This window comes from Petaurus breviceps, unplaced genomic scaffold (assembly GCF_028583685.1).
Source record: "Petaurus breviceps papuanus isolate PSGF00001 unplaced genomic scaffold, PetGlider_PUasm1.0 229, whole genome shotgun sequence".
NCBI classification, from domain to species: Eukaryota; Metazoa; Chordata; class Mammalia; order Diprotodontia; family Petauridae; genus Petaurus; species Petaurus breviceps.
This window is the reverse complement of record NW_027185903.1, coordinates 14407626-14421563: the sequence shown is the minus strand read 5'-3', so window position 1 is coordinate 14421563 and position 13938 is coordinate 14407626. Positions and strand designations below refer to the sequence as shown.

The following is a 13938-nucleotide window of genomic DNA, read 5'->3' as shown; positions in this document are numbered from 1 at the left end:
ATGAAACGGGTACATTCTTAAGATGATATATTTGAGGGCAGTATCTAAGTTGAAGGTATGCAACTATGAAGTGTTAACTTCAAAATCCTCTGCCCTGGGGTGGATAGGTGGCACAGTGAATAGATCCCCAACCCTGGAGTCAGGAGGACCTGAGCTCAAACCCGACCTCAGACACTTAACACAAAACTAGCCATGTGACCTCAAGCAAGTCACTTAACCCCAACTGCCCTACCTTACCCCCTCCAAAAAGCAAAAAAAAAAATAAAAAAAAAATTCCTCTGCCCTGTTTCTTTAAGCAGAGTTCTACCATTTAAAAATAATAAAGCACCAACACTCAAGTCAAACTGAACAACTGCAAAACAAATCAAACAGAACTGAGGGTGGCCATTTAATGCACCTCACTATGTGATGGGTGTATAGTACTGGAGTCAAAACACACTGGTCACATAACTCCAGAGCATACCTTTGAAATCATGTTCATTCCCATGGCGTCCCCTGTCCTGGATTGGAAACGGATATAGGCATTGCGACCAGCCAGACTAATGTGAACTTTCTGAAGACGTGCAAATCTATAAATGAAATCACCAAAAGAACATTAGAGTTGAAAGAGGTCTTAGGACTGATTTCCTTCAAACTCTAATTTTATGGATGAGTCACCTGAGCCCATAGAAACTCAAATCATTAACAAGTTCTTCTGTAACCAAGTGAAATCCTAGAGAGTGCCTCAACTGTTTCTCAATCACTGATGATATATGAACTATAAAAAGATGTACCAAACAGGAAGCAAACAAAAAAATAAAAAATAAAACATACTGGCATCAATCTTGTTTTTGTTCCAGGTATTTCCCCTTGACAGAGATTTTATTTTCTAACTTCAGTTCTCAGTACTAAAAAGCAAGCCAGCTACCCACACTAAACAGTGTGAATTCAGCTATCTCCTCCAACAGTGCTTCCTTGCCATCATTCTTGGTTATGTCGAGATTCATGCTAACACAGACCTTAAGACTTTGGTCTTGGCTCTCTTGAAAACCATTAATGGCCTCCTTATTTCCAAATCTGATGTATCCTCTCTCCTACTCCACATTCACCACTCTATCTTCCTTGACTTTCACAACATGATACTGCTCCCTATTATACTTTTAAAAAAAATAATTCTTTACTGATATCCTTTTTACTATCACCTAAATTTCTCCTTGTATCACTCCCTCCTTCCATACTCCCAGAGAACTATCCCTTGTAACAAAGAATAAAAAAAAATCAGCAAAAGCAATCAATACATTGGAAAAAAAAAAATCTGACATTAAATGCAATGGTCCAATCCCCACGTAGGAGTACTCCCACCCCAACATCAAACTCCTTAAAAGGGTGGAGGGAAGTTTCAGACTCTTCCTCACACCCTCCATTCCCTTATGGCCTACATGGCCCTCTCACTGCACTCCTACCTCTGAGAGGTGCTTTGCTGACTCACTTCCTGGCTCCTTATGCCTTTTAAACATAGGGGTCCTCCAAGCTCTGTCTTGGATCTCCTCTTTCTTGTCCTTCACCTAGCACTCTCCCACTATCACCTTTATGAAGAGGCAGATGACTCCCCTACCATCTCCCCTCAATTCCAATGCATAGTTCCAAGTGCCTGTTAGTTAGCTTCACCTGATCAAGTCAGTGACACCCTCTAATAAGCCCCAAATGGAAGTGCCCCCTTCGAAACCGTCTTTCTACCTAACATTTATTTAAGTTGTTGGCACCACCATTCTTCTAGTTAATGAGGGTTGGTAATGTTTAAGTTATGGAGGAAAAAATTTAGAACTGGAGGAGCTGATTTAGAATACCAGGTGATATTACCTGTGTGACAATGGATGTCAACTAATCTCTCTGCCTCAATTTCCTCATCTGTAAAATAAAGCAGCTGAACAAGATGGAAGTCTCTTCCAGCTCAGTTAGCTTTCCTCCCAAAACACTTTCTCCTCTCAACTTCTCATTACCTTTCCTGGAGTCACCTAGCTTTCACAATCTTATTCTCATCTTTGACTTTCCTTCACTAATTAGTTGCAAATGCCTACATTCATTCTAGTGATTCATTGCTCCTGGCACCCCCAGGACCACAACCTTAGGTGAGGCTTTCATTCCCTCTCATCCGGTCTGGTACAAAAGTCTAACTGGTCCCCCCAGCACCTCCAATCCATCACATATTCTGAGCTGCCAAACAGCTGTCATCATCCTGCTCCCCATTAAACCACTTCCATGATCCTCACAATTGTACCTATTCAATAAGGTCAAAATTCCTCAGCCATCTTTCAAAGGCCTATATTATATTATGTGTGACCTTGCAAACATCAGTTTCCTCAAACACAAAATGGAAATACTTGACTCAATTTCCAAAGACGTCAAGTGCTTGTAAACATTACAACACTATAAAAACACCAGCTATTATTATTGTAGCCCTAACCTATCTTTAGAGCCTAGCATAAAATCTTGTAGAGTACATGCCCCCTCAAATATAACTCAATTCTAAAACTCAAAATTCTCCCAGAACAAAATTAATGGAGCCAAACAATCCCTGTAAATCACGATTAAAAAAAAAAAGCAAGCTAGTCTACTTTCAGGGAAATAAACAGCCTTCTTTCCCCTTGTTTTCAATTACTATTACTGACTTTATATGAGTGTCTCTACACCTGATTAATGTATCATATTATCTTAAGCAACTATGATGGCAGCTAATGAAAATATCTTCATCTGTGAAACCAATACCCTCTCCCCCCTCCCCATTCACCTGCTGGTGCTGTCAAATGCTTCCTTTATTATTTTAAAGCCTTCAGGACTTTCAAGCCAAGTCTTCATGTTTGCGGAGTCACATGCACTGGGAAACCTTACTACAGGTCCTCGAGTCATTCCATCTGCTAGAACACAGCTACTGGCTCCTCCACCAAGCTAAAGCAGGAAATAAGAAGCCAATTGAACAGTTTATTATTATCAAAGATTCACATATTAAATAAGGAAAAGAAGTCTTCTGCTTGTCCCCAAACTGCCCTGACTGTGTCGCCAGGGCGAATGAGGAAGTTACTTACGCATATTGCTCTACAACCCCTGTTGGTACTGGCCACGAGACAGCCTTCAGTTGTGGCCATTGGGACATGAAATTCTTTGCCATCCAGATAGAGGGGCCCTGCGACTCCAACAGGGATAGGCATGTATCCAATAACATTCTCACAGCAAGCTCCCATCACCTAAAAGGGCAAACGATGCAATAAAATACTAACACGGTCATAGTTACACGTATTCAATTATGCCACTGCTATTTCTCAATACATATCTTTTTCCAATTAAACTCTTTACATTCATTTAGTGTGTTATTCTCTATATAAAACAGAAACAGAGGATTTGTACATTCATTTTTACATATCATAGGATCATAGATCCACAGAGCGAAAGCTGGACAGGAATCTAGAGCAGCCCTCCCTGCCTATTACAGATGAGGAGCTGAATGAAGTCCAGTATAATAATTTGCTCAAAGTCAATACAAAGACAGAAATAGAATCTGAACCCTGCTGAGTCCCAAGCCCCCTCATTTTATATATGAAGAAAATGAGGCCCAGAAAAGTTAGTTAAGAGACTTGTATAAGATCCCACAAGTAATAAGTGGCAGAACCAGGGGTTTAAAACCAGGTCCTGATTCCAAATTCAGTATTCTTTTCATTCGTAGAATAAAATAATGCACTGTAATCAAATAAGCCAAAAAATCCTCCTCACTTCTCAAATTTAGGTACTTCTTGAGCCACTTGCTATTTAAATTCTTTAAACTTCAGTGGATAAGATAAAAATTTTAAAGGAGGGGTGGCCAGGTGGCGCAGTAAGTAAGAGCACCGGCCCTGGAGTCGGGAGACCCAGGATCGGTTCCGGCCTCATATACTTAATACCCACACAAAATAACTTGTCGTGTAACTTTAAGCAAGTTACTTAACCCTAATTGCTTAAAAAAAAAATTTTAAAGGAACATCAATCCGTAAGTCAGTGACGTGCACGTTTCACTGTCCAATTCCAAACCATTTTACATATAAGCAAACTCTAAATTTAACTATATAAGAAAAGGCAGAGAAAAAAAAAGGGATCACTACAGGTGTGATCTAACTACATATAATTTTTCCTAGATACTTCACATAGTTAGATGGTCATTGTTGAGAGGTCTTCCTAAAGCTTAACAATCTCACATTTATAGAAAGTGTAAGAACAAAAAAGGAAAAATCTGAATGATTTTCTTATGTGGTCAGACAGCCAGAATCAGTAAGGATTGTCCTAGGGCTCCATCTAGCTAAAATAACCAGAATGGATTTTGAAAAGGCTAAATATCTTTGGATCAAAATTAAGCTTTCCTATTTTATACATACATGTGTGTGTGTGTGTGTGTACAGATAGGTATATCCATATATAAACAAATATTCCCCTTTATTAAATAAACTGTATGTATGAATATATACATACATGTAACTAGTTAACATATAAGTATGTATACTATTTACTCAATAATTTGCATATACATTATGAGTACATATACATAGCTGATAATTTTATCTGATCAGTTAGTATATATAACTGACATACATATAAGTACATATCTGTTATTCAATAACGGGAAATATTTGCTGAATGTGTATATCTGTAGATATGTATATACCCACATATAATAGTGGGGGAAACAAATACTGAGTTTTTAATGCTGCATTATAGGTACAGCCTCAAATGACATTAAAAATAGCTTGGAGAACATTAGCTGTTTATAAAAAGATCTACATATTATTTATATATCATGAAGCCCAGCTAAGGAAAAACATTTTTTAAAGTTAAAAAGCATAGAAAATCTCCATGAAAACTACTTACCAAAGAATAATTATAATCCCTGTATGGTAAATACTCTAATGAAGAGGGTTCAGGAAGCTTCTTAGACAGCATTTGCCGGCGAATAGACACACCTCGCTCATGGGTTTCCATCAAAGTTTCCAATTTGTAAGCTGGAATATGCTTAGCATTGACTAATCTGATGATTTCAGCATCACTGAGGAATTTTGCACCTTTCTTTAAAAAAAAAAAGGATGGGGGAGAAACTCCTAAGTTACATTAAAGGACTTTAAACCTCTTCTCCCTTACATTATTATGAACAGCAAGCGTCTGATATTGCTGTATAAAGTTCTTACAAAATGAAAGTGATAATAAGATATAACAGCGTATAAAAACATCAGTGAAATTTTGGCAATACCTGCCCATGGCACCATTACTATACTTAAGTAAGAAAAATGTACATGGGTTGGCAGTCATATGTGTAGCTATGCTTAAAGGTGATGTCCTTGTATGTACTCCCTCCACCGAGGGAGAATACAACATAACTCAGCTGATGGGCTTTGCAAGGTGCTATGTCTAAAAATTCTGCTTCACCCCATCACCCTGGTGATAACTTCAAAATTAGCTAAGATGGTTTTAGGATTAATCACTGGACCTGTCTGTTGCCAGCTTGGTAGAATCTACCACAGTTTTTGCTGGCACAGCCTTCTAGAACTTAGGGTCACCTCCACACCATAAGAAGGATTCAGAATCTTAAAAGACTTTAGTGGATATATGTATGTTCTGGAGTTTAGACTTGATCCAAGGTGATCTGCTTAATGTTGGGTCTGGGGAGGAAGACAGAAGGAAAATGCAGAAATTTGCTACATTTTCACTAAATCAGTACTATTGAAGACAAACAGTTATTAGCACTTCAAGGGTATAGGTGATGCCCACAGGAATCAAGAAGGAGAATGTCCTCTATCAGATCTTAACAAGATTTAAGAGTTGATTGTTCTGGCTAACATCAAGACAGCCATTAAATGGAGTTGAACCTCTGATTCACAATAATGTAAATGAATACAATTTCATACATCATGGGCTTTTTGAAGCATATCCATCAGGTGGGTGGCATATTTTCATCTTAACCAGAATTTATTTATGTTTTTAAAGAAAATAAAGCTAGCAGCTAAACAATCAACACAGTATTCATATCATAGAAGTCATAAATCTCAAAATATGTCCCTTCACGTGAGCAAAACAGTAAAGGAAACTTATGTTCTACTAATTATTCCAGAGAGTTGGGAGCATACTATTAATGTATGCCAGACTAATTGGTAAAATTACTACATGTAGTAACTTAAGAGGGAATAAATGTAGTATAAATAGAATTGATTTAGTTTAAGGATCAAATAAAACCATGAATGTGGAAAAAAAAATAAAGTTTAAAGCATTACAGTAAATGTAGGGTATTGTTACCTTATATACATATATGAATATTCACACTATGTTTTTTCCTAGGTTTAGATAGGAAAGATAACTTACACATGTATTAAGGAAAGAAGGTTTGTGTTTAAGAGAAACTGACCCCTAAATACACACAAAAATAAAGACTATTGAATATCAGTCCAGTGATTTAGCCTAAACACAGTCTTCTCTCTTATGCATGGCTAGCTTCAGATAATAGAAAAACATTGTGTACAAAGGGAAATAAGAGGAGAGAGGTATAACACTACCAATAAAAGCAATATGTTTTTTATAATTTCAGGTTTTAAAAATATTTCTTTGATCTTACACTTCTAACAATTACAGCGACAGTGTGAGGATGATCACACAATAGGTACTTAACTATCTGACAATGGAAATCAGGAATTTCTGCCTAAAACAAGATTGGAAAATTGTATATTTTTTTCTACCTCTGCATTTTCAAGTATCCGGAGACATTCTTCATTAGGGCGTGGTTCAGTGGGTAGTTCAATCTCAGGCTCAGTGTTTGATGATGTTGGATGCACATCTGAGTTACCCAAGACAAACGTAACCTTTGATGTTTCAGTTTCTGCCAATAAGGGCTTTATAACCTCAGCTGTTTAAAAATACCAGAGAAAGTCCAACAAAACTCATTTAGTTTACACAAATTAGGAACGGAGAGAACTCATCAATTACTTTTAGTATTTGAGAGGATGGAGGTACACACACCTTTTCTCTCCTTGTTATGCCCAGATTCCTCTTCCATTTCACTGCATTTCTGTTTATTTATGGTCAATACAGGCTCCCGTCTACAACAGGTGTCTGGAGTCTTCTTTTGTATCATCACAGGAGATGTGATGGGGTTTTTTAATGAGAGTGTAGACTCTGTTTCTGCCTGTTCAAAGAAGATATACTTGACAGCCAGAAGGAGAGCTAAACTGAGGGTGATCATTTGTTCAATGTCCATACTGATCATCCTAAATAAAAACAAGAAAATTAGTGTTAATTTTCACCAGTATAAAGTTCCAATTAATAGTGCAATATTAGAACAGTACTGATATGATAAAAATAAGTGACTACATGAGGTGTGATTTGCATCAGACTGAAAGGACTCTTAGCATGGGAGTTCCCTCTACCAAAAAAAGTTGCAGTCCATCTCAAACATACTTACGGAGTCCAAAGGAATTACTTAAAATGTGCAGGGCTTAAATGACTTGGTTGGGATCACACAGCTAGTGGGTGTCATAGGTAGGATGTAAACCCAAGCTTTCCTGACTAGAAGCCCAGGACTTTACTCAATATAAATGCTACCTCTGTGAACAAACCTAACAAAAAATATATATATATATAATAATTCAGGCAAATGTTAACTTACTTAGAAAGATAAAACTGCCAGAGAGAAACATTAGGTTCAATTCTTTTGGACACATTTTCATCCAGTCCTAAAGCAACCTTAGAATTTTCAGCGGTACTGTTCTGAGATGATGGATCAGCTATCCAGCGACTATGAGCATGAACAAGAACCAAGCCTAGAGACTGAAATGGGAAGAAAAAAAAACCCGTTTCAAGAGTGGAATCAGCTTTGTCTGTGCAGCAAAGTTAAAGAAGTATTTTCCAGAGGACTAAAGCACCAAGGCCAGAATGGAGGTCCCTGGGCCCGAATAAAGTTTCCAAGCATTTTTAACCCAATGTCATATTCTCCCACTTATCTACACACCGAGGGAGATTACATTTTCCCTGTGCTCGACAGATGAATGAGCAGGAAGGCGGGACTTGTCCCTCGTGAAGGGAAAATAATGGTCCTCAGACCATCGGGTCTCATCCTGGCCCAGCTATATGCCAACAAAAATATCTGTACCGGCCAGTTACGAAAAAGGCCACAGGAACTATGAGAAGGATTGACAGAATGATGAAAGAAGTGACACAGAAAGAAAGATTAATAAATGCAGGGAGGAGAGAAAAAGAATAGAAAGGAGAAAAAAGCAAGAAAGGGCAAGTATGTGTGGGAAGAGGATGAAAGAAAAACAGGAATGGGGCAGAAGATGAAGAAAAAAGACAATGGATGGAACATAGAAGATTTTTCTTTTAAGGGAAAAAAAAAGTTACCATAATCATCTTGACCCGCTGAGTTACAGGATTTGGTTTATTTTCTTCTTCTTCTAAAACACGGGCAAAATGACTGAGTTGCCATATTGGACGACCTTCACGACTTTCCCGAGACAGCTAAAAAAAAAGTCATCAGGTCACATTACAAAGAAAAGATGCTATCTTTGCAACTAAAGCTATAAGAAATCTCTTCTTGCCATCACCACAGCAGCCACTCTTACCTCTAATACCAAAGACACACAAGCTGGAAAGAATGTCATGAACACAAAGTAATTGGCAAGGACTGACATGCAACCAAAGCAGCACATAATTTCAAGTTGTCGAACACCTGTTTGGAGAAAAGGGAAAAGTTTGCATTTAGAAAGTAACATACCAGACAGACTCTGAGGTCTCTGAGTTTTGACTTTTTTTAACTGAACCTGTGATTTCATCTGGTTTGGTCAACTACAAGTCTTTACTCTCTACCAATGAAGATCAGTAAATTTTTGGTAACTCGAAGTCAAATTAACATTATCTGTGGTTTTTGTGTTTTTGTTTTGTTAAACACTTTCCAATTACATTAGTATCTGGGGGAGTGTGATACCACTGGCCTAAGACACAGATTACATTGTATCCAAGGCAGGATTTAAAAGCAGGTCTTCTAAAGTCCCAGTCTAGTCTCCATTACTATGCAACAAATGCCTCTTTTAACATTAATACATTTAAATTAAATTATATAATACACTGAAGATAAAGGCTTTCCCTGTAAAGATATATGAAAGTCTCAGAATAAGCTTTTTCACTGAGGAACTAGCCACTCAAGTTCCAAATGTCAATGTTCACAACATGGAATGAATAATTTTTTATATTTATCAACTAGTTTCATCAGCCCTTGCAATGAATAACATACAAAATCTTCTCCTTCACAACAAAGGTTATCAAACTTTCTGCCTCTGGGTGACTCAAACGAGATAATAATATCCCACAAACATTACTTATCTAACTCTTCCTGCAAGTTACTGAAAACAAAAAACCAAGACAACATGCCAACCTAAAAGAACAGATATTTTTTAAAACCTTTACTACTAAATTTAATCAAAAGTACACCTTAATTTCAAGGGACTGTGTGAAATGTACACCACCATAAAAGGATTATAAAATTATTATAAAAGAGATTATCATAAGAGCTTTATTATAATGAAAAGTTGAATTTCAAGATATTGTATATAGTAATTTTAAAAGTCCTTCCATTTTAGTTATTATGTGATCAACTATATAGAAAGTGATGCTAAATGGCTATTAAAGAATGAAATTTCTATTACAAATTGGCTTTGACATATAATTTCAAATAAAAAAAATTGCAGTTATGTACAAACCTTGTCTTGATGTCCTTTACATACTAATGCACGTGAAAAGACATTGAAATGTTAAAAAAAATATATGCTGCTGATACAAAGTTTCATAAAGAATGCTTGCAAATGCCATTATCATTATTACATGCCTAAATTTTGCATTTTACCATTCTCTGAGTCAGTTCAACTACTCAAATACAAATTTTTGTTGCATGAAACAAAACCTCATACGAATTTAAGACAAATCTACTTCTAAGCTCTCACTTAAAATCTTGACCTGAATTATGGGCAAATTTAAGAGAATGCTTTTGATACTATAACTTAAGTATTATATACAACCAATTCTCACCAAAGTGAATTAAAACAAAATGAGCTAATTTTTCTTGTCCTGAGCCTCTTTCTGCACCACTTCATTACTGCCATATTCGCCACCAATACCTTACTTTTCAAAGAAAATAATGCATTCACTCTTTTTTACCTTTAAATTACAAAAGCCTGCTGGTTCTGGCTTCAACATCTTAAAAAATCTGCCCTATCCTCTCTACCCCTCTATTTAAAGTCCTGATCAGCCTGTTTGGAAAACAAGTACTTTGTCTTCACTTCTCAGACTCTCCCTTCCAATAAGTTCAAAATGCCTATTATTTTCCCTGCCCAGTGCTTTGATCATACAACTTAAACTCTTACACTAGCTACCCACTGCTTTCTTTATCAAATTCCAAGTAAGTGAGCTTTGGTTTCATTGTACTCAACTAAGCCCTGTCCCAGATCATCTAATCTCACTCCCTATCATTTTCATAGACTACCTTTTATTTCCTTCTCTACAAGCAAGTAAGTCTTCCTTGGCTTTTCAAGGCCTTTCTAACTGAACAAATCCACTCAGACACCTTTTTTGGTGGTGTCTGAGTGGTGTCAGACAGGTGGTGTCAGGACAGAAAATTATTTTGGCCAACAGATGTTTGGTGAATGAATGAATAAAAGCCAGTGTTCACACAAGTAGTAAGGCAAAAGAAGAAAAGAAACTAATACTTAATATAGTGCCTAGTGAATTTCAGTGAACGAAAACATTCTGTTAAGTAATAATAATGGTTCTGTTTTCTGAAGATATAGAGAAACCTTTAATGCTAAGAGGGAATCATTTCCACTCCACTAGATTAGTAGTTTAACTAAATGGGGAGAGAGAAATTCAGGTCCAATGACATTGGATCAGAAATTAAGCATAACTTTGACAAATTTTAAAGATCAGATTCTTTCATTCTCATTGAATAGCATCAAAAATCCAAACCTAGGGGCAGCTAGGTGGTGCAGTGAATATAGCACCAGCCCTGGAGTCAGGAGGACCTGAGTTCAAATCCGGCCTCAGGCACTTAACACTTACTAGCAGTGTGTTCTTGAGCAAGTCACTTAACCCCAATTGCCTTGCCCTCCACCCTCCAAAAAGCAAAAAAAAAAAAAAAAATCCAATCCTAAAGATATTTATCCCTAGTGTAAGATCGATAGCTACTATCCAAGCTTAACTATATATGCCAGTTTATCAGTCAATTCAACATTGCAATATAAGAACTTAAGCTGACAAATGATTCTCCAATCAATCCTGATTGTTCTCAGGCTACAGTTCTCAGGCTACAGTGTGGCAGGACGCTAACTTAGTTGGCTAGTCAATGGTTACAGTTAACAGATGAAGGAAAAGGGAGAGAAAAGCAGATAACTACTAAAAATGATCAATTCTAAGGCACATAATTCTCCATGGGGACAAATAAACAAGAGCTCATCACAAGTAAACTCTAGAGAACCAATCCTTAAATAGGTCTAGTCCCATTTCCTATCAAAATGAACAAATATTTGCTAAGTACCTAATACTTTCAAGACATGCTGATATGTAATCAAATTCTAAATGTTATACCTCAGACAGGGACTAAAATGTGGCCACACTAAAGGTAGGAATTTAACTTATTCCATATACGTTTATTCTATTGAAAGAACTACTCACCAGACATGGTTCCAACACCAATCACAAGACATTCAACAAGGGCATCAAGTGTGAAGGTTGGGCCTAAGATTGCCATTCCACGGGCAATGTTTTCTCTTACTTCATCCTACAACACAAAACACACCATTAATGTTGGCTAGAAGCAAAAGAAGTGGATGTCAGGGCGGCTAGGTGGCACAGTGAACAGAGCACCACCAGCCCTGGAGTCAGGATGATCTGAGCTCAAATCTGGCCTCAGACACTTATTACAAAAACTAGCCGTGTGACCTTGGGCAAGTCACTTAACCCCAATTGCCCTCCAAAACGCAAAAAAAAAAAAAGTGGATGTTTTAAATGTTACACAGGTACCAACAACAACAACAAAAATCTAAACCTAGTCTTACATTTCACTGCTTCTAGGAAAAGAACAGTCATGATGAGCTAACCGAAAACTATAAGGCTGCTAAAGTCACAAACAAAATGGTACGTGGTGGAGGAAAAGATTCAGACACTGCGCTTTCCTTTCCATTGAACAAAGCCAAAGGTTTATTTTTTTACTTTTTTGGGAGTAGAGAGTAATGGTAAGGAAATTGGAGTTGTTGATACGGCACAGGCAGCCTTTTATTTTCTCCATCAGTAAGTAGTAAGACTTGACTTACCATTTTATACTTGCAACATCATATTCATTATTATAATAAAACCAGAATCATATCCTTGTCAAAATACCAAGAGAAAGTGTATAGCTCTTATCAACCACATATATAAATCACACCAGAAATAAATTTTCCAAGAATAAATAGTTTCTCCTGCAGTCTTGTTATTTTTTTAAGCAAATCAAAATTTTGTTTAGGTTGATATACAAAGGTTTAAAATGTCAGATTATGGGGTGGCTAGGTGGCACAGTGAATAGAGCACCAGTCCTGGAGTCAGGAGGACCTGAGTTCAAATCCAGCCTCAGACACTTAATACTTACTAGCCATGTGACCTTGGGCAAGTCACTTAACCCCAACTGTCCTATAATCCCCCCTCCAAAAAAAAATTTTATTTTTAAAATGTCAGATTATTTGAAGTCACTGGTGTATCCAATATGCTAGACTTGGACAGGAAAGAATGAAATAACTTGGAAATGAATCAACGCCATAAAGGCGCTCCTCTCAATAAACTGTCCTAAGATTCCAAATTCATTATGAGCAAGTAGAAGATTCCAAATCACAGCAAATACTGAGTTGGGATATCTGTGGTCTGACTATAAAAAGCAACGAGAGTGATTTTTCCAGTTACCCCACCCCCCCACGCTAAAATCAGTCTCTGAATTTCCACAGTAACAGTTGTTACTTTTTCCAATTCCTGAATTTCAAGCTACTATTCCTTTCATAAAGAAGTACCATGCTATAGAGAATACTAAGTTGGCTATAGGATCAGCAAAACCTGGATTCACGTACCACCTGACACACACTGGCTACTACCTAGACAAGTCATGCAACATGCCTCGGTGTGCCAGGCAATTTTCTAAGACTATGAAGTAGAAGAGTAAGTGCTGATCCATGGGAGCTGTTTGGGCTTCTATAACCACTGAAATCACAGAGCCACTGCAAAAGCTCCTTTAACAGGAGCTCTACTGTGCTGACCGTTAATTCACATGCCAAAACAAGGAGTCGTAACACATACTCTGTGCCCCTAGGCAGCACTTACCTGTGAGTTAGAACTGAGGGCAAACTTTGCTAATGCACTGGCACGGGAAAGGTCAATCAAGAGCAGAAAAAAGGGCAGAGCTTCGCTGAAAAACAAGATGATTGGAAATAACAAAAAAATCGTTGAAACAGGTTTCTTAAAAGACACTATATGCTAACAATATTTTATTGGCATATATACTCCTAAAGCTAAGAGTCACATCCTATTTCCTTCTAGGCCCCTCAAGTTGCACATAGTGCCTGCTTACATCTACTGAATCTATGCACATCCACCCATCCATGTGTGACTAACTCTAGATTCAGAGAATGTTGTTTGGAAGTACTATCCTCCAAATCTTTGGAGTGTTGTGGCAAAAAAAAATAATTTTAAAATTGTAACTTATATTTAGACACAGAGTATGTTTAAGGTATTAAATACTCACTTCAAGCCAGTCAACTCTTTATCTAAGAAATGAATAACAACTGTGCTGAAGACAAAGCTTGAGAAGATGGTAAAAAGGCCGGCAATGCCTAAAATTAAAAATCATGAACAAAATTAAAGTGACATATCTTAAAAAAATCATATCCCCAA

General features: G+C 37.2%; 1 protein-coding gene across 2 annotated transcripts in view; it reads right to left on the bottom strand.

The window, feature by feature from the left end:
- Positions 1-13938, bottom strand: part of HMGCR (3-hydroxy-3-methylglutaryl-CoA reductase) — a 32714-nt gene that overhangs the window by 5503 nt on the left and 13273 nt on the right. For both annotated transcript variants that reach the window (XM_069096237.1, XM_069096238.1), the window contains exons 4-15: positions 13790-13877; positions 13369-13453; positions 11698-11803; positions 8601-8707; positions 8380-8496; positions 7649-7809; positions 7003-7250; positions 6723-6889; positions 4870-5064; positions 3063-3221; positions 2768-2925; positions 464-569 (exon numbers count right to left, since the gene is read on the bottom strand). In XM_069096237.1, the coding sequence (XP_068952338.1) occupies positions 464-569; positions 2768-2925; positions 3063-3221; positions 4870-5064; positions 6723-6889; positions 7003-7250; positions 7649-7809; positions 8380-8496; positions 8601-8707; positions 11698-11803; positions 13369-13453; positions 13790-13877 (1697 nt within the window). The remainder of the gene's footprint in view (positions 1-463; positions 570-2767; positions 2926-3062; positions 3222-4869; positions 5065-6722; positions 6890-7002; positions 7251-7648; positions 7810-8379; positions 8497-8600; positions 8708-11697; positions 11804-13368; positions 13454-13789; positions 13878-13938) is intronic.